Genomic DNA, 21,044 nt, shown 5'->3' on the forward strand with positions numbered 1-21,044 from the left:
TAATCATCCCTTTTGTTGCCAGGCATGTTAATCAGCCTTAATTTGAAACTCTCTGTGCACACACGTGTGTGTGTGTGCAACTAATTACAGTAAGCCTTGACACTAGTTGTTAATGCTAATGAAGGGGAACGCAGGTGGATGCATGGGGTCTGAGCACAGCTCTGTCTTGCTGGGTAGGAGAGGGATCCTATAGGGAAGGCTTCCCAGCTCCTCAAGCCCTTCATACTGGCAGGTGCTAACCCCCACCCAGGGGTGCACCCACAAAGCCATGTACTCGCTACTGGTGATTGCTTGGTGTGGGCATGGGGTAACGCCACCAGTGACACGGGGGCCAACAGAGAATGGGAGTGATGCTGCTGCTGGAGTCAGCCCTTTGGGTGTGAGAGGAAGGAGGCCGGGAAGGCAGCGCCCTTTTCGCGATGACACGGCCCCCGGCTGCCCGGGGTGGAAGGCTCCGGGGTCGGAAGGAGCCCCGAGGCTCCGCAGGCCGCTGTCGGGAGGGAGGCGACGACCGTGGGGCTCGGCCCCCTCAGCGCCGGCGCGGCGCATCCCGGGGCCGCTAGGGGGAACCGCCCGCCCGGGAAATGGCGCCCGCTCTGCTCCGCTCGGCCCGGGCGCTGCTGGACGACATGGGGGCGTGGGGACGTGGGGGCTGTAATGTGTCCGGGGGAACACGAGACAGGGGCAGTGACCCAAATCCTGACATCGCAGCAGGTCGCCTTAGGCACGAATGGCCCAGGATAGTTAGAGATTTTTTTTTTTTTTTTTAAAAAAGGTCTCCTGTTTCTCCTATGCGCCTTCCCCCCCCCCCCCCCCCCCGTACATACAACGTGTGATTTTCTCACCATTGGCATTTATTTTCAAAGCCCGTTCAATAAATGTAACTGAGTCCAGGACTCCACAATGGCTCTGCATTACCAGAGCCAGTGTGCTCCTTGAGTAGCTCGGTGAGCTGCAAGCTTGCTTTGCTTGTCATTTTGGCTGTGTTTTTGTCTCCCCCTGCTCATCCCTGGGCCTGCAGGATCGTGACGATGATGAGGACTTGGTTTGGTGTTGGCTGCATGTGGAGGCTGCAGCAGCAAGCGGTCAGTGGAGGGGTGGGTTCAGGCCACGGTTGTGCATGCCATGGAGCGTGCAGTGGCTGAGGGAAAGCTGCTTGGCCCTTGGAGAGCTTCCCAGCTCCAGCAGCATGGCAGGGTCTCCTGGTACATCCCACCAGGTAGCCTGGACGTGCTCCCCCCTCTTGACTCCGGTGAACCCCTCAGCATGCCATTTGGGTGCTCTATTAATGCTTGGTGGTGGCCTGGCACTGTGTTCACAGTAGTTGTATGGCTTCAGATGTGGTAAGAAAACACTCCACAGGACGAAGAGAGGCCAAATCCATCCCTCAAGGAAAGCCTGCTCTGCTGTTCTCTCTTTTCTCCTTCTCCCTGACAGTTTTTTCATCTGTGCTGTTTCCTTGCCTGCACGTTCATCATGAATGCATCTCTCCTCTTCAGTTTGCCTAGTACAGTAGAGGAAAAGAGAAGGCAGAGGAGGTATCATTCGGTAGCCTTCTTCGTTCCCCTGAAGGATCTTTAAATGAGCTCTTTTGTCCAGTAATACAATATAAGCCAGTTTCCTCTGAAATAAACTTACCCTTCATTTAAGGTGTGCATTGTGCTGTGGGTAAGAACAGTCAGACCATGGAGTGGAGTGAGTAGAACGGATGATTCAGAGAAGTGTTCCTTGATTTATTTTCTCTTGAATCTAGACTGCTTCATTTTATTTCATTCTCTGTTTTGTTTGCAGGTTTAGAGCCTGGAGATTTTTTATTTTTATTTTTTTGGTGCTGCTTTCTGTTGTTATTCTCCAGTCAAACAAAAAAGAGGACTTGTGGAGTAAATTGATTATGAAGTGCTTTAACTCCATATTCATTGAGTTGGAGATGGGTGAAGGCCAGGCTGGCAGGGGACCAGGGACGGTAGGGTTGGCATACACCAGAGTATTGAACGAGCAGAGGCAGAAATTGTGGTAGTGGTTTGTTTGACTTTGTGTACCTTGTGTTTGGGGAACAAAGCTGAGTGAATATCCCCAGCTAGTTCTAAAGCTAGTGGCAAGTCTCCATTAACACTTCCTGTGTTCAAGGTGGTTTTTGAGAGGGGTAGAGGATAATGTTGAAATGTAGGTATGATTTGAAAAGATGTGCTTAGATAGTACTATTTTTTTTCCTTTCCTATCTGTAGCTCTTAAAATCCCAATACTTAATAGTTTCCCAGTCTCACTGGCTTCATATGCCTGGTGCTGACCAGTATTATCACACTGATCTTTGAGAAGGATCCTGTGTGCTCAGATACAGGGTGCTGTACTGGCCCTGTACGTGCTCATGTGTATGTTCTCTGTCTCTGTGCTCAGCCCCCAAGAGGTTCTAGGCAGCTTCAAAATAAACTTGCACTTGAGTTCAAACAAGTTTGTTTCAAGGCTCCCTGGCACTAGAAGGAAAAAAGCTGCTCAGTCCGTCTCCTCCTGTTTTTCTCCTTCCCCTTTTCTAATTTGCTTCAATCCATAGCTCCTTTTTTTCTCTCACACTACTATGAGATTTTTTGTATAGTTCAACAAAGGGAATCCTAAAGCCCTTCACCTGCAGAGGAACAACCCCAGGTGCCATTAGTTGCTGGGGGATGACCAGCTGGAATGCAGCTTTGCAGAAACTGCCTTGGGGGTGCTGGTGGGCACAAGGCTGAACATGAGTCAGCAATGTGCCCTTGATGAAAACAAGGACAACAGCCTCTTGGACTGTATTAGCAGGAGTGTTGCCGCCAGTTGGAGGAATGTATGAGGTGATCCTTCCTCTCTGTTACTGTTGAGGCCACACCTGGAGTACTGTGTCCAGTTTTGGGCTCCCCAGTATAAGATATGCTGGGACATCCTGGAGAGAGTTCAGCAAAGGACCACTGAGGTGATTAAAGGACTGCAGCATCTCTCATAAGAGGAAAGGTTTGGAGAGCTGGGACTGCAGCCTAGAGGAGAAGACTCAGGTGGGATTTTATCAGTGTGTATAAACACCTGAAGAGTGGGTGTAAAGAAGACAAAGCCAGGCAAGCTCTTTTCAGCGTTGCTCAGAGATTGGACAAGAGGCAGAAGAGGCAGCAGGCACAAACTAAAACACAATGGGTTCCATGTGAACATCAGGAAACTTTTTTTTTTTTTTTTTTTTTTTTTTTTTTTTTTTTTTCCGTGAGGGTGACTGACACTGGTATCACAGGGAAGTTGTGGAGTCTCCACCCTTAGAGATACTCAAAGGCCATCTGGACGTGGTCCTGGGAGCCTGCTATAGGTGGCCCTCCTAGATGACCTCCAGATGTCCATTCCAGTCTTGACCATGCTGCGATTCTAGCACTGTGTTTGGAAATGTTCCCTTCTCTTGTTTAGCATGTTAAATAGCATTCTGGGACCTTATCCAGACTGAGGTGTCCACTTCCCTGGGCTTCTGGTTTCCTACCTGTAAAGTGGCGATATGACCTACTTACCTCAGATAATTAGTTAATATTTCTTCTACAGTTTGAAAACAAGATGGGAGAATTTGACAAAATGCAAAAGACTGTCAATGAATGAGGTTAAAAACAGTCTAATAGTAATATAGCTTATATTTGCCTGTGAAAATTAAGGTCATGCTTGGCTGTAATATAAATATCTTGCTTGGAAAACTAGTTTGGGTTCAAAAGGACCTTGGTTTACTTGCTGTCAGAGTAGTTGCGGAAGAAAAATCCACATCAAGTCCTTACCTTAAATTTTTATTATCTTAAATTACTGTCTCTTTGCATTTACCCAAGCTGAAGACTGACCTCAAGCTTCAGAGCTGAGCTTTATGATAACAGGGTATGCAAGCCCGGTACTGATCAGCACAAAGCTGATACAAAACTGTCTTGCTAAACAAGCCAGAAGAGCTGACAGAGCCCAGCTAAGTTAGGATAGAAAATAAGGTGCAGGAAATGACCAGATGACTGAAGGGACAATTGATATGTTATTGGACTTCCTTTGCCACAGAAGATGTGGCAGATACTGGACTACTTTTTATTTTGTTGCTAGCTAGTGCTGACTGAACTTGCTGCTGGTGGCGTTCTGCTTGAAGAGATCTCTTTTTGCACCTGGTCAGGCAGCAGTGCTGGCCTGTGATGAGCCCACCTTACCCCAGTCTGGTCAGGCTGCCTCCTGGCTACCTCCAAGAAAGTAAGAGATATGAAAGCTTTTGTCTGTTTTTGCTGTGGATAAAGACACAACTTTGCTCTTGCCAGTTAATGGTGTGTGTTTGTGGAGCAGGTATTTTATAGTGACTAGCACTTTAGAAAGGGTTGGAGTGCAAATGGGGTGATTTCTTATTTCATGGCTGTGGACTACGTTATGCAGCTTTGTACTGTGAAATACAGGAAACCGGGCTTAGCCAAAAGTGAGTTGCTTAGCAGATGCTTGCTGTCATACAAATTAGCCACAGCTTTTGCATCTTGGAGTACTGCCAGCAGAGAGCTAGTTATTGCATTAAACATCTACTACCAGTCATGATCTAAACTGAAGCAAGAAGATTAATTGCTCCTCGAGCTTTAACTCAGCACTTAGCACTTTTTTTGTGGCATCAAATATGTTTTTTATCTTTAAATCCAAACTATAATATACTGCTCTGAGTTTGAAATCAATGAGCGTATGTGGAGAACAGGAAAATATTTGATTTAGCGAGAAAAAGTATTGTGTATGTATAGGACCTCTCATTTTAAAGTGGAAAAGGAAACATTTTATTAGTGCCACTCATCTGTTATGTAGCAATTCATACCTTCAAAACTGTAGTTTAAATAAATATATGCCTTAAAGAGTGGATACAATTGATTTGAACTACTAGTGGATAAAAAAATAAATGTTCAATAAGCATCTTCTTTCACTTTTTACTCTGCCTCAACTGAGGTTTTTAATACATAATTGTACAGATTGACTAATGAAGCACAGTACCTTTTCCTTACCTAAAAATATTTCTTTGCAATTATTTTGAGTCGCAGAATTCTTACTTAAACTCATCTGAACATGAAGTAAACAACTAGATTGTAGAAAATGCAGACTTCAGTATTTTCTTGAGGATATAAATTTTTTTCAGTCATTGCTGTCTTTTATGAGAGGGATTTGACACCAGAAAGGCTTTGGAAAGGTTTTGGATTGAACTGGTAACCTTGTCTGTTCATGCCAATGCTGCTGACTTTTGCCTGTTCTGTTCTCTGTAATCGTCTTAGCCAAGCTCTGTATCACCAAAGCTTTGATTTCTTGAGTTACTAAATGATGTCTATAAACCCTAGGTCATAGAAATGTTTATATTTCTTTTAAAGGCTTACCCTTCCTGGTTAAAGAGAGAGGAAAAAAAATTAAAAATTAGTGTCCCCAGAAGACAAATGGAAAATCCTTAAAAATAATAAAAATCTATTTCTTTTATTTCAGGATTGTGTAGGGGAGGGGATATCAAAACATTGCTGGTATTTTTAGTAGTTCTGATATTGTTAGTACTGCCCCTGTAGTGCAGCAGCACTTTTCAGAAGAGGAATATGAGAACAAACAGCAGGTAACACTTACTACGTGAGTGCTGGGGTGCTTGCAAGTGTTAGGTTTATGCTCAGTCTTTACAGGGCTGCTACAAGGGCTTCCTCATGCTTTTCTTGCAGCCTTTTTTCTTTGGTGCGCAGAGTTCAAAAATGTCCTTCCTTTCAACAGCTACAGCGGTGGCTTTCTGTTTCCCTTATGCAAAGGAATCTGAAATGCAAAGGTCAAATAAATAATACTTGCCTAGAAATAACGTGCTAAGTTTGTAACTACTGGAGAAAATGATTTGATACGTAGTTATTTCTATGTACCTCCCTAACACCAAGAACAATTAGGCACCAGCTGAAGGCAGTGACTGCCAAAAGCACATTTGGATGAGGTGGGTGTTTCTGGGCGGTACAGTCATGCATTAACAAGTGTGACTGCATCACTAAAACAAAAGTGTATTTGTAGCCCAACCCATCTGTAGGGATGTGCTCTCCTCAAGGGGAGAGGGCACCAATAAAACATTTGGCAGGGAGGAAAAGTGAAGGACTGAGCACAGAATAATGAGGTGTATTTAACTGCTTGCTGTTAGCAAAAAACATCTACCTGAATTGCATATAGTGTTCACAGCTGCTTCAGGAATCATCCTCTCTGAAAGATGAAGTGGGACCAGGTCAGCTGCTCCAAATTCAGTTCCCTAGGTATTAGAAGAAATCTAAATTTATGGGTGGGTAGGTAGGCAGCAAGCAGCAACTGGGAGGGCAGTTACACCAGTGACAGGAGTCCAGAGAGCTTCACACAAAGCAGAGGATATGTAAAACCCTTTGCTTCAATACACACATGCTCTTCTGATAAATAGTTAAGAAAATAGACATTTTTTTTTCTCTTTTCTGAGACTGAACTCTTAGAGGGTAAAGAGCTACTTGTAAACATATGTAGTTCTAGGGCATAAAATTTTGCAGTTTCTCTCTTGCTCCTTGGATTCAGTACTAAGCTCCAGTGGGTGCCTGTGTACCTTGTGGGGAGGTGAAAGCAGCATCCATCCAACAGAAATCTTAACTGTTATGCATCTTGAAAGAAAAAGTCAGATATTTTTCTTAGCACATCACATGATAAATGTTAGAGATAAAATGATTCTGTGTGTGGATGTATGAGTGTTTGGCACTGTGGAAATTTCAGACACCGAGAAATGATGGTCCACAATCCGTAAGTGCTTTTAATTAAGATAACTATCCGCTTGTTTGCTTAGATTTCTTGTAGTTGCATCTTCCATCACTGGGTGTTGAAGGGTGAGCACATACAGCTCAGTGAAAAGGATACAAAAGAAACCACCCTTGCATTTCGAGAAATGTTTAGCAGCTTAAGTAGATTCAGAGTATAATACTGTTGACAGTGCATAAATGACAGCTATTTTCTGTTTATCTACATGCTACTCCATTCTTTGAGCCTCACCATTATTATTTAAATATGAGTATCTTAAGCATCTTTTCTCCTCAGAAGCAACCCCTAGTTTTTCTTCCAGTTTGCTTTCACAGGGTATTGTCAAAGTTTTTACATGTAAGAGGAAAAGTGATATACGCTACTCTCCAGCAGATATACAGGGAAAAGCAGGGGAGTGGAAGCTGTGGCTCTAGATGTCCCATGTTTTGACACAGTACTCAGGAAACAAGGGAAACAGAGGTCTTCAACCTTAAACATTTCAGTGTGGTTTCCTTGCTAATCTGATAATCCTTTGAGGAAACAATTGTGTGGATCTTTCTGGAGACAGCAGAGCACAGCTGATCTTTAAAATGGTTATTTTCTTTTAGCATAATATAGCCAGTGCTGAGGTCATGGGGGCTGCCGCAGCTGTACTCTGACTGCAGTGGTATCAAGTGTGTTTGCTTATGCTGAGCGCAAGCCAAATTACACGCTGCTGCATCCTTCAAAATTTAGCTGTGCTACTGCTGCACAAGAGCTATGCGGTGTGACAGGTAAGCTTTCCACTAGGCTCCTGCAGGGGTTAAAATCAGCAGTAAAAGAAATGCATTGTTTCTATTACTTCTGAGTAGTATCTCATTTGGATCTTGATGTGAAAGCAGAATATAGAAAGTTTCAAGTGACAGAAACAAATTAGTTCAATATCCTAGGCCTCAAACCTTGTCATTTTGCATGAAACACCTCTGACAGCTGTTGTGGGAGCTTGTAGCTAGTGGGCAAAATATAAAAATCATTAAGCTCCACAGTCTGGAATATAAGGGGAGGGAAAGCAGGAGAGAGAAAGAAGTGATAGCATTTTTCTGGATTTTCTTGTCTAATACAAAAAGCTAAAGTCTCTTGGAAGAAAAACTGCAAAGACCAGTGACACCTTTCCCAAATTAAGGCTCCGTGTAGCAGTCTCATGTCTCAGCTTCTTTGTGACATCCCAAAGCTGCCAGCCCATGTGCCAAATCAGAGCATCTCTGAAGGATTGCTTCAGCTGACAGCAGGATTTGTAGTTTCTGTAAGGAGCCTCCAGTCCCTGTTCCTGCTAGACAGTATTGAATTGCTGGCAACAAATGCAAAGCCAGAGTCTTGGTGACGCAGTCTAAATCTGTCTGACCTGAAAAGTGCAAAACCCATCCCCAGGCTCTGTGGTGGCTCTTGGCTACTCATCTGCACCGTGGGGGTAAAAGCCCACTGTCTTGCTAGTACCCTTAGCTGCTGACAAACTTGCACTGACAGTTTTGAGGCAAGGGCTGTTGCAGTTAGCAGTGCTGTGTCTTGGTATCTAGAGTGTGTAAATCAAGATTGGCCAAGGTGCTGTCCTTGAGGCCTTTGCAGGCAGCCCACTAAAGGCCTTGTTCATCGTGGCTATCTTTGGCCACAGCAGTTGGCCGGGGATGGCTGGAGTGCTTACAGGTCCCTTCGGCTTTGCTGGGACTGGGGACTGGGACTAGATACTGTGGGGAAACTGGGGGTTTGGAGGTGCCAGCCCCTGAGCATTCTGCAGCTTCCCCTCCCCAGGTGTGTGCTGCTGACTGAGATCACTCCCCCTGCCCTTTCTGGAGAAGCTGCTGAAGGACCTTTTCTTGGGACCCACGGTGCTGGCACTGCAGTTGGTCTCTCTTTTGTACATGGCTGGGAAGAGGGCACACAGCCCTAGCGGTTGAGAAAAGACTTGGGGGATGTTAGGCTTCGGGCCTAACTGGCTTCCAGCCTATGCTGAGCTGGAGCTTCAGTAGGTGGCCCTCAACCCAAGCTCACTGAACCACTCACCTTCAGCAATGCTTCAGTGGCCCTGGAACAAGCCGTGTGGCAGGATTTGGTGTTCAGAAAGTCAGGCATATGAGGTAGGGCTGAAGGAACAGGGAGTATTTCATGTTTCTCTCCTTTCCAACATCCCCATCAGGAGGACCAGTTGCTTTTTATGAGGTAAACATTCCATAGTCCCTACTGAAATGGCGTCTCTGAGCACCAGGCACTGTGTGCATGCAAATCATGTGAGGTGCCCTGACTACCAGCCATTCCCCTGGGCCTGTGTCCACATCCGTCTTGGGTGTGCAGTGGCAGAGAGCATGCAACACCGGCTCGCTATGAACTGGTAACCCATGCAAGTGCCTTGACTACTGCTGGGGCATAACCCTGAGAAGTCCTCGATCTAGGTTAGGGCAGGGCTGCAGCTGCACTCAATTAGTTAACAGAGGATGATGCTAGGTATAATTAAAGCTACTACCCTTTGCTGGGAATGGCTTGGCTCTATGATGCAGGCCTGTGACAAATTAATAAAGTTAAGTCTTTAATTCTAAGCTGTATTTTCTGTCTCATTGACAACAGATACTAAAACCTGTGTGGTGTTTCACTTAAAACTTCATTGGTTAGTTGTTGCTTTTTTTTTCTTCTTTCTTTCTAATTTTGTTTCTTTGTTTTGTCTACTTCAAGCATGTATTTCCTTTATATTTAAGATAATACCTGAATGCTTCAAACTAGGTGGCTCTGCAAATCCTAAGTGGCTCAGGGCCACAATGAATAAATGCTACCTCCTTTTCCAGAGCAAAACTGATCCCAGAAGCTCCATCTCTTTAAAACATGGGCAATTTATGCTCCCAGTACTACTAATACAAAAGAGTCATTATGTAAATGCAGAGTCTTGGTGTTTTTCCTTAAATACAACAAATGTGAACTCAGTTATATAAATTTATACATGTTTTAAAAAAAAAAAGCAAACAAGGAATATGTTCTCCTTATATGAACAAAAGCTCTTAGAAATATTGCCTACACCGCACAAGCTTCTGGAATGCTTTCTTGAAATCTTCATTAAAGATTGTGTAGATTAGAGGATTAATAAGGGAATTGATATATCCTAGCCATGCTAGGAAATTAGACATGTCTTCTGAGATGTGACATCTTTCACAGGTATTAACAACTACTTCTTTTACAAAAAAAGGGAGCCAGCAGATCACAAATGCCCCCAGGATCAGACCCAGAGTAGTTGCTGCCTTTCGCTCTCTTGTGCTAGAGATTCTCTGTTTTTTCCAGGACTTCTCGTGCTTAGATTCAGACCTGGGGCTTCGTACGGTGATATTGATTTTATCACAGTCCACCAGTGGATCTGATGTCTTCTCCGTTGTGCTGGGCATTGAAGCCAATTTGGTGCTTCTTTCACCTGTGTCCAAAAGGACTTGTCCGTTTACCTCCTCCCTGACAATCCGGCTGACGCTTCTTCTGTGAAATGTCTTTGCTGCCTTGTATATCTTGTAATAAAGGATCAGAATCAAGGCCAATGGGATATAGAAGGCGCCAAACGTAGAGTAAATGGTGAAAACAATGTGGTCATGTTTGATGATACATTCATCATCCCTGCTGGTTGTCTGGTGCCGCCAAAACAAAGGCGGCATGGAGATAAAAATAGATATGATCCATACTACTGCAATCATGATGCCTGCATGCTTTGGTGTCCTTTTCCGTGCATATTCCACAGCGTCCGTGATTGCTCTGTACCGATCCAAAGCAATGGCAGAGAGGTGCAAGATGGAACACGTGCAGCATGTAATGTCCACGCTCAGCCAAATGTCACACACCACTTGCCCCATGATCCACGTCTCCTTTACAATGTAGACAATGCTGAAGGGCATCACTAGGACTGCCACAAGGAAATCAGTCACTGCAAGAGAGCAGATTAAATAGTTGGCGGGGTGGTGGAGCTTTCTTGTCACAATTATTGCAGTCATCACAAGAGAATTGATGGCTGTTGTCATTAGCGCAAGTACGGACAAGGTAATGGAAATGAGAATCTTGGATGTCACCCATTTGAATAGTTCTTCTGACGTACTGTTTTGTTCCGTTGAGTTTATTAAATCCATGTTCCCTTTTAAAGGTGATCTTTACCAGTAGAAGCTACCTGTTAGAAAAATAAAAACACTTCAGGAAGTGCATCTTCAGTCTGTGGAGAGCCTTCATTTTTGTTATCTTAAAAGACTACAGGCACCAAAATTACAGGAACATTAGACCTATTAGAAATGATTCTGACTCTAGACAGAGATTTTCCTGGCTAACACGATGTGGGATACACTGCCTTCTCTTTCTCCATGGTTGTGCTGTTGGGAAGGGCATGTTTGCACAGCAGGGGAGAGGAGCGTGCGGCGGTGCCTGAGATGGTACTGCCCCGCAGGGTGCTGCGAACTGTGGCAGGGAACAACCAGCCCTGTCCAGTGGCAGTGGCATCCACATGGCCCCCATGGTACAGAGCCAGCCTTTTGCTAAATGCTTCGTTGTAGTGCGTTCTCAAAACTGGTTAAACTTGGGCAATCTCATCCTAAGGTAAGTAGTGACTGTAGCCTCTAGGCTAATGCTGTCTACTCTGCTGAGCAATGTAAATACTATTGAAAACTTTAATCCACAGGAAGTTGGTATAGTACTTCTTTTCTCTATATGAATCCATTCTTTCCCATCAGTACGAGTCCTTCCTTGTATATAGTGAAACATGGGCTTTCTAAACTTGGACACAGCTTTCTAGAGAAACCAGTAAAGTGAACAACTGCTGTACGAGTATGAGAAGAAACATTTCCATGTTGAAAGTTTAATTCCTCCTATGCAACTCTAAAATTAAACTGCTGGATATATTTTAAATCTTCAGATGTCTGTCTTATTGTCTAACTGAAATATTTTGCATATATTAGACTCTTGAAAACATCATTACTTTACTCAAGTTTTGCTGTTCCCTGGTTGCTGCCATAGAAAACTGCACAGAACTTGAATGCTGATTGTTCCACTAGTGACTATCTCTGCGGAAACAGTATAACTCTTATGGCTCCGCAGGAAGTAAAAAGCAAGGAAATACTGATGAAATGAATTCTCAGTTGTGTTCTGGGGAAGTGCTGTTCCACCCTACACTCTTATCAAGGAGGGTTTCTGAGCACTTCACAGGCTGAAGCTAAGTAGGAGTTTCCAGCTTTTTAGTCTAGAGCTCATAACTCCCAGTAAGATGATCAGATAATCCTCTTGCAAGTTTTGACATGCGATTTCCTGTGCGTGGAAGACCTACCAGATGAACCCCTAAGTGGGGTTTCCTTTGACCAGTCCTGGACTGTAGTAAGTGGGTTGCACTTGCATTGCACTGGATGCCAGAAATAGGGAAATATATTAAATAAGTGATTTTTTTTTTTTTTTTTTTTTTTTTTTTCTTATGAAAGAAAGGGTCTCACTAACATAACTAAAGCTTTTTGGTATTGTGCTGAAGAGGCTTAAAAAATTCTCATGTACTGTATATAACCTTGGTCCCTTGGACCAATTTAGTTTGATACTCTAACCTGGGCAATGCTTAATATGCTATTGGGTTACTAAAAAAGGTTTTTAACATTGCTTGACCCCACCATTTAATTGTATGGAAGGACAAGGAGAGGAAACATCTTATTTGCTGTTATTTACAAACACTACACGGAATCTTGTCCTGTACATGAGCTGATTACAGCCTGCACATGTTCTTTTTCTATCTGTGTCCCTCTCTCTGAACTTGAAACACACTTCACATGCATAAAATAGATCTTTCGTCATGTCAGTGTCACCTTAAAACCCCCTGGATCCACAGTAATTGCTAGGCTGCAGATATTTTTGTCTATAGCTAGCAGCCTTCCAGAGAAGGAATAGGCAAGTATAGTATTATCTGGTGAAGGTTCAACCTCTGCTAAATAAATCATCACTTCTGAGCGTGAGTAAACACATGGGAAAAAAATACTTATTGGGAAATACTAAGTCTTCTGTTGATATCCAGCAGTTGATCATATTTTAAAACAGTTACTCATTATGGTTAATTACCTTATAAATTTCTGACTCTTTAGATATTAGTCTTTAATTGCAAGCAAGCAAAAAGCAATTTCGATATAATGAAAGTTGATTAAGAGCTTTTGAAAGATTATTCAGTTTGAGTCTGTGGAGTAAGGAAAATGGTATGGGGGGGTTCAAGGCACTGGTGTGTAGGAATAAGTAGGTTTCCTTAGGACTGCAATGATTGTGAAGCTCTTTGTAAGAAGCGTAGTGACAGCAATGCGCTTACTTGCCATATGTCTCTTTCTGTGGTTTAAAGATTGTCAGCCAGTATGCTCTGATTTCATTTAGGCTGACAGCATGGGCTCACAGCAGTATTGAAGACTGCCATGCATGTTTTCAGCATGCTGCTGTTAGATACCCGTGCTGGGGTCTCCCATTCATGGGATATAACCTGCGTTTTAATGGTTCCAGTCTGGAATCCCACCCTTCTATTCCTGTGTGGAGTGTTAAGACCTTCTGCTGTTGCCTTCAGAGCCCCAGCAACTGGTGTCCAGGGTGGTTCCCATGGGCTGCTGTGCAGACCAGGGAGTGTGGCACCATCCAGGATGGGCAACAAGATCTGCCCTCCAAGGTGGTGGCTCCCTCTGAGGCTCCAGAGCCCATCCACTGTGCTGTGCTGTTTGGGGCTGCTGGTCACAAAGTTTGGTGGCTTTCCTGTCCAAGTGGGATGGGAGGCTTCTGCTAGCTGTGGCAGGAATTTGTGCAAGGTTACTGGGGGATTGTTAGGTAAAAATACTGTTTTATAAATAAGTAGAGTTAAAAGCCTGACAGCATTTAAGGACTACTGCTTCTTTCTCTCATGATCGCGTACAGGATGAACTAATTCTGGATTTCCTCTCTCCACGCTGAACTCAGATCAATCAGTGGCTGTCACTGGCTTTGGTCCTCAGCAAACAACAGAACCGTTTTTGGGAGTATGAAGGGTGATCCTGTAAACTGTGCGCTGGATTGGGTTACAGGAGAGCTGGCTTCTACCCCTCTGCCGGAGGCCTTCCTCATCAATTTTTGTGTAAATTCATTTAAGTGCTTCAATTCATTCTCTATAAAATAGCTACAGGAGTACTTCCCTGCTAGCCCACTTTGCATACATATGTTGTCTTCTCTTAGCAGCAGAAAGTATCTGTTGTATGCATTTAGTACAGGGAAGACCTAATCTCAGGTGGTGCCCCCAGGTGCTGTAGGCATACTGGTGTAACTGCACACAGTACTTCCAGTTCAGGCTTTGCTGTTAGCTCCATGTGAGTCTACAGAGCAAGATTTACAGCTAAAAAAGACTTCAGAAGGAAGCACAGAAGACTTTGGGCCCTGTTCTCCAGGTAGTGAATTTACTTTGATGAATGAAAACCATCTTGCAGTCATGCTCAACTGAAGATCCGTATTCCAATATAAGATGGATTCAGTGGTGAAATGTATATATTTTCAAAGAAATTCTTACAGTCCAGATATTTCTAAGGCTGCTTTTGTGTAACTGGCTACTCAGTGTCCCTTTTGAAGGATGAAGCTTCCTATTGGAATACATCTGATCCCATGGAAGGTTTTTATTTTTTATTTTTTATTTATTTATTTTTTCTCTTTCTCCTCATCATCTTTACAGTATGCAGCTGCTGTTGGAAAACTTTTGAAAGCCTTGAAGCTTCGATTCTGTGCACTGTGTTAATATTCTCCTGAATTTAAGATTAGTGAAGAGGATGTTGTGCGCTTTATCTTCACTATAGATCTTAACAGAGTAATTTATTCTCTAACTGCTATTAAAACACAAGTATGATGTTTCAGTTGACCCATTGAAATGTTATGCCGAACAAGAGCTCTGTAAACGATAGATTTTGCTGTTTACCAAAGATAGTGTGTCTGTTATCTTGGATATGTTGATGTTGTTATTTTTTTTGAGGAATTAGCCACTTCTATGGATTTTTTTTTTTCCTGACCAAATGCAGCATGACAAGATGACCAGAATGTATCTCCTTGATTTTAAAGGCAACTGTATCATCTGTATAGCTTTATAGCGTCTGTATAGCTTCATCACAAATATAAATGTTGTTTTTTTCAATTGGCAATTCACGGAATAAAGAACATTATTTGCTTTCCTCAGTTTTGTAGGAGCATGTGTGCGTGTATTAAACCCATAAACGCACATTTATGTCTGAGATTTACAGAAGAATAATTAAATTGCTCTTGTTCAGTAGTATCAGTCTGTCCTTGTAGGTTTAGAAAACTGCCTTTGCCTAAAGTTGGGAAGTAGTATGAATTTTGTCCAGGTGCTGGAGAAACATGGCTGGGAATGCCTTTGGGAAAGGTGACATGAGCCTACTGTTTCTGGTCCTGATTTTAACTTGAACTATTAGCTTACAGCTGCTGGAGTTCTTTATTTTATTTTATTTTATTTTATTTTATTTTATTTTATTTTATTTTATTTTATTATGTGTCTGACTTGTTTTAAACTGCTGTAAGCAATGTCAAGGAGAAAACTTGATTAGAGTTTAATTACTGCTTTTTGCATACAAGTTTTCTGAGTATACTTGGGGGGTGTTAGCTTGTTTTCTGTATGTGTGGGGTCCTTACCAAAGCATGTTTAGTTTAAAATGTCATCATCAAAAGCAGAAGTAGAGGCTCAGGAAGCAAAATGAACAACTATCTGAACTGGGGATACTTAAAATACTCCAGAAAACAGTAGCAGCATTTGCACTGCCAGGCTGTCCTTTTGACTCCACTGAATTAATACAAAGTTGTGCCAGTGAAATAGATCCTGGCCATCTCCTCTCACTTAACAGGCTCCAGCTGGCTTTGAAATGATAAAGCATTTCACCTGCTAGTGGGATTCCTTGCTTTATTGGCCAAACTGATCAGTAAGCCATTTAAAGAGGCCCAGCTTTCTTGCTTTAATGGAAACTGATCCTACAAATTTATTTTCCTGATGATAGGGAAGACTCTGTGCTTGCATTCAGCCATCTTGTTTTTACCACCTGCACAGGCTAGCCAGACACTGGAGGTAAGACTAAAATAGCCATAGAATAAGGCAGTTGTAAGTACCAGAATTGCTTGAGAGCTAACATTTCTTCCAAAAGCAGTATTTATGAGCTTGTAAAAATCCTTCCCGATATGGCTGTCACTGCCTTTAGATACCAACCAAATTGTATGCTAATGATAATTAGCTTAGTAGTGATCAATCACATTAAATTTGAGCAGAAGGAAATAACACTCCTTTGAATTAAACAAATCTGTTTAAAGAGTATGAACTCCTACCAAATCTGGTGGTGGATAAGTGCTTTGTTGAGCCCAAACTCTGAAGTCTCACCAGCTGAGAAAGAGAGAAGAGTGCTCTCATTTGATTTTTAGTGCCTGTCCTTAAGATCTGTTCTCCCCTTAACTCTTCCTAAGGCTTTTAGAGCTACAGTGCATCCCCTGAAATGAAGTAGGGTGACTGGCTGGTGTGTAAGAGGAGTTGCTTGCTGGCTGAAGGCAGCTGCTGCAGACCTGTAGTAAACATTGTCATCCCTGGAATGCAAAGTAAATGTCCATCAGCAGTTTGAAAGGAGAAGCAGAAATCTCAAGGCTGCCATACCTGATCTGCATTGCTATATGCTTGTTGTAGATGTACCTCCCCCTGCTACGCCACAACTAAAATATGTAAATCTTGGTGTGCTGCCAGATATTCTAAAATGGCTGTAAACTTACCTCCCCCCTCCCCCCTTTCTCCCCCCTCTTTTTTAAGAGCTATATCTGTGTCCATAATTACAAGACAGAGTTATTTCCAGTCCTTCATCTGTCAGCAAACAATCACATGTGCATGCTGAAGTAATGCTTTAGAGTCACTGTTTTGGGTCACGCTGTTTCAATTCACAGGACTGAGCATGTTCTGGACCTGAAATGTATTGGTGAGGTGGAGGAATAACTGAAAAAATGTTTAGATTTTGCTGCTCGAGTCTTCGTTAACTGGAGTTATTTATCATTTCCACTTGTAGAAGGTCACAACAGACCCATTTCTAGAAACACAGACCATAAATAACTACAAAACTACAGATAAATCAATTGAACTAATATCAACTAAAGATAATATAAAATTCTGCCTACCAAGCACCCTCTCGGGAGAAGCACGGGTAAATAAATAGGCTTTGCAGCATGTCCTGAATACCAATATAACACGTGAAGGAAACAAATCTCAGAATCCTGGAGGATACGTGCCTCCAGCTTAGAGATGCACAAAGCCATTTATTGTCTGAGTGCAGGAGCTCTGATTTGTTAGAGAATGGCAAAGACAAGTCCTTGAATGCAATGCACAGAAGATGCACAGTAAACCTGCATCTGATGCTTTTCTTAGCCATGTTACCAGTCTAAAAGTCCCTGTGTTGGCAAAATGATACACTGCAGTATGTTTTGTGTTAGGCACAACAAAGATGATGCTTACTTTAGTTTTCTGGACAGCTCTTAAAATTCTTTTAACCAACAGAAATAATCCCAAATGGTAAAAATGATGAACTCTGACAGACTTAGCCCTGAAAGTTACCACCCCAGATGTCTCCTCTGTCATCTTATTGTTCCTGGACCAAAGTCAATAGGATGGAGGTAGTGTTTCCACTGAAGCAGCTGAAATGTAAAGTCTGAGGGCTTGTTCAAGCTGCCAGGGAAGCAGAACTTGCCCTGTGCCTCTGGGTGCTGCTAAGAGAGATGCGAGCACCAACTCCCAGAGAGCCAGAGTGAAAGCAGTAACCCCTGGCAAAGGGGCAAAGTGAAGCGCTGTGGTAACTCCTGTCCTCACCTCCCTGTTGTCATCAACTCACCTTCATGTTTCCTATTGAGGCCACAAGTACTGCAGCATGCTGGCTGTGATCCCTTTGCCACGTCTCCCTCCAGAAGGCTGTGGTCCTTGTTTGCTACTCCACCAGAGTTACCAGTTGCTCCACGTTTTCCAGCCTGCAAAACACCAGACTCTTCAAGCCCCAAAGTGACAATCCCACAAAGAGGGATTCACAGGTGTCCCGTTTCAAAGGCAGTTCCTGGGGAGGTACCCCCAGAGCTAGCTTTCATTTCAGCCAGGTAACCAAGCCAAGTGCCCAGCAAAACCTTCCTGGGAAGCAGGGTTGCTACCTAGGTGGAGTTAGTCTGTAATGCTCTCCTCCAGGTGTTTGCCATGTTCTCTACTTGCATCCGTTGGATTGCAGCATAGTCTGTTGCTGCTTGTCAAGCCTGCCTGGAGGATACCTCCCCTGCTTATTGTCATCATATCGTGGCAACTGCTGCATTTGCTTATATGGAAGAATGATGTTCACAAAGTAATTATGCATTCCTTGCTGCTTCGAGTGTTGAAGCTGAGGTTTTTTTTTTTTTTTTTTTTTTTTTTTTTTTTTGTCTCCTTTTGGAAAATTAGTCACTCATCTGTGTTTGCTCTTTATTTCATGTCCCTCTGCCATCTGTTTTAATCTAGCTGAAGGGGGATGGGGAGGGGAAAGGCAAGCCAGCTTCCCAGTGAGCACTCTGGGAGTGAGGAAGGAGGAACAGCAAGAATGATATGGTCCACAGCATGACAGGCTTGCTTATATAAAACAGTAAACATGCCTCCCAAATGTAGCTTCAGTTGTTGGGTAGCTGGACTGTGAACCTGTTCTGAATTTGATCATTTTGGCTGAAGAAAGTGGAAAAAAACAGACCTATATTCATAATACTGCCAGAGGAGATGGCAGTGATTCATTTTTTGTAGTTCATTAGACTGCAGGGCTCAGTTCCCTTTCCTCTTTGAGGCTGATCTTACTCCAAAGTTCAGACCTCTCAGGGTAGTGGTCTGGGTGTAGCTATCTCGTATATCCTGTATAGTCTGGAGGAGCCCCAGGTCTGGGAGATCCAGGGCCTGGACAACAGTCCCTGTGGGAGCTGTGTAAATAAACTTCTGTGAGAAACAAAAGAGTGCCTGGGCATCCCATCGTCCTGTGTGAGCTCCCCACTGAGCAAAACCCACAAGTGCTCTGTACAGACAGACAAATTCCTGTATGGTCAACATCCTGTCCTTAGAGGTGTGTCCTTGTCTGGGTGTTCAGGGTCCAAGCAAGTATCTTTAATTTATTTTGCATCTAACAGTCTGAAGGCTCTATTTAACCAAAACTTTTCTATATTAGGAAAGGATGTTTAATTTTTTTTTTTTTTTCAATTCTGTGGAAGGAAAAGCAAGGTTTTTTGTTGTTGTTGTTTATTTTGTTTTGAGTTTTTATTTGGTTTGGCAATGAATCAAAGAATCACAGAATTTTATGCTGTGCAGGAGTGGCTTTCTTTAACAATCATCAACTAAATTTGTGCTGCAAGGTAAAAACGGAGAATAGCTGTGCTTATATTTCAAAACACTGCCCTTCAGATAAGGGCTTGAAACCTGCAGGAATGATAAAGCAGTGTTGGAGCAAGGAGGTTAAGAGGTAGCTTTACTTCCTTTGAATGATAATAAAATGCAGCCTTGTTTCTCCCACTTCCCACTCATCCTTATGCTTCAGGGCCAAGTGTTCTTTGCCAGCCCTCAGAGAACACATGCATGCAGTTAGAAGTCAGAAACCTTTTTCATTGATACGCCTACCTCTGAAAACCTATTACAAAAAGGGGCTCATCTTTGGGGGGTGGGGGGGTGGGGGGGTGTCTACCAGAGTCCTGCCAACCTGAAAAATCTGGGGAAAAAATGTTTTTATTAAAAAAATAATAAAATAATTAACTGAATGCATTTCAGTTAATAAACATTTTGATGGAATGGCTCCTGTTACCTGAACTCTCGGTTAATATGTGTACCTTTTGTCTTAGTTCCTTGGGAGTTTGTCTTAATCCAGTTAGTCGCATTTGATAGTTGGAGCTCATGGGAGTTTCTGATTCTCTGAAGCATCGCTTTAGCCTTTTCTAGTAGTAGTAGAGAGGTGGGTTTTATCTAACATATTTTTCTACATAAACTCTGAAACCTTTTACTGAGCTGGAAGAAACTGCCTTGTTTTCTCCAGGACAGTAAGAAAACTATCTTCAAATGTGTCTGAAAAAGATCGGCAAAATAAGAAGACACCATTTTCAAATTATCACCTGGGCTAGCATTAGGATATTTCTTTTTCTGCTGTGTGCTTACCAGGACAACTTGGAGGAAAAACTGGCCTCAGAGGTGTTAGGTGGAAGCGGAGTGAATGTGACAGGTCAGTGTGCTCCTCTGCAGCAGGGTTTCTGCACGACACAAGAACAGTAAAATCTGTGGTTAATTGCTTGCAATTTGGAGAGATGCCAAAATTCACACAATCTGCCACCTTGTCTCTGCACTTTGCCTGTTTTTTATTCTTGTGAAGACTGTGCTTTTTTTTAATTATTTTTTTATTTTTTTTTTTTATACAAAGACTGTCTTACAGCATACTTTCTGGTGTCTTGCCTTGTAGTTTTTATCACATCATCTGATGTCATCTGTCTTTGTTCTGGTTGTTATCTGATCATCTCGTAGGTTGAAGATCACAAAAAGCTTGGTGTGGAAAAAGGAACATAGCATGGGTGGAGCTTGGAATGGGCAGGTGGAAGACTGGGGAAGTCTTGAGATAACTTGCTTAGGAAGTGGAGCTGTTGGGCAGGATCCCATTCTGGGAATGTCCCCAGGGGTTTTCATTTCAGAAGTAACTAACTGCCCACAAGGCAGGCTGGCTTGGGTTACTGTGCTCACACTGACTTGCAGTGGACTCAAAACCACACACTGTGGTGGCACTGTGTCAGCCTGTGGAGATCCAAGCTATTAGATTCCTTCATAGGAAAATAGAGACTCTTCATCTGGTGAAGTAGCAAAGTTTTATTAGATAGCTGAGACTGATGCTTTCTAAGTAGCATTGCATTTATTTCCCCCTAGATATTTCTACTAAGATTGATTTGGTCACCTACTGTGAGCATTTATGCTGGGGGCCATCTTTCCAAAATCCGGATTCTGTGCCTTAAGACTTAGTTCTGTACTGAAAAGAACATGACTTTTGCTGTGCTCTGCATGGGGTGCCACAGTGCTGGTTCTTGTTCCTGTGTAGAGGCAATTCAATTGATACAATTGAATGTTTTAGCCAGAAGAGTCTAGTTCACTCGGTGCATTGGCAGCAGTTCTAATGGTAAAAAGCATTTGTTTCTGGCTGGTGTAAAGCAGTTATGCCTGAGGACATAGGATGCAGCCATTCTGGCAAAGCTTGTCTCGTGAAGAGTGGGCTTTAGCTTTCCTCCTTTCTGCCGTTTCCAAATACTCTGGGACTCTCGAG

At 43.0% G+C, this 21,044-nt stretch overlaps 1 protein-coding gene and 1 long non-coding RNA gene across 5 annotated transcripts in view; one reads left to right on the forward strand and one right to left on the reverse strand.

The window, feature by feature from the left end:
• Nucleotides 1-2,219: 2,219 nt before the first annotated feature.
• HTR1F (5-hydroxytryptamine receptor 1F) overlaps nt 2,220-21,044 on the reverse strand; it is a 119,181-nt gene continuing 100,356 nt past the window's right edge. For all 4 annotated transcript variants that reach the window (XM_035315309.1, XM_035315306.1, XM_035315308.1 and 1 more), the window contains 3 exons: nt 19,901-19,992; nt 17,598-17,730; nt 2,220-10,897 (listed from right to left, as the gene is read on the reverse strand). In XM_035315309.1, coding sequence (XP_035171200.1) covers nt 9,759-10,859 — 1,101 coding nt within the window. In that variant the 5' untranslated portion in view covers nt 10,860-10,897; nt 17,598-17,730; nt 19,901-19,992 and the 3' untranslated portion in view covers nt 2,220-9,758. The remainder of the gene's footprint in view (nt 10,898-17,597; nt 17,731-19,900; nt 19,993-21,044) is intronic.
• Nucleotides 15,693-17,346, forward strand: LOC118160529. The gene is made up of 2 exons (XR_004747549.1): nt 15,693-15,808; nt 16,198-17,346. It is a non-coding gene; the product is annotated as an uncharacterized LOC118160529 (long non-coding RNA).

The sequence above is a fragment of the Oxyura jamaicensis genome, chromosome 1 (assembly GCF_011077185.1).
Source record: "Oxyura jamaicensis isolate SHBP4307 breed ruddy duck chromosome 1, BPBGC_Ojam_1.0, whole genome shotgun sequence".
NCBI classification, from domain to species: domain Eukaryota; kingdom Metazoa; phylum Chordata; class Aves; order Anseriformes; family Anatidae; genus Oxyura; species Oxyura jamaicensis.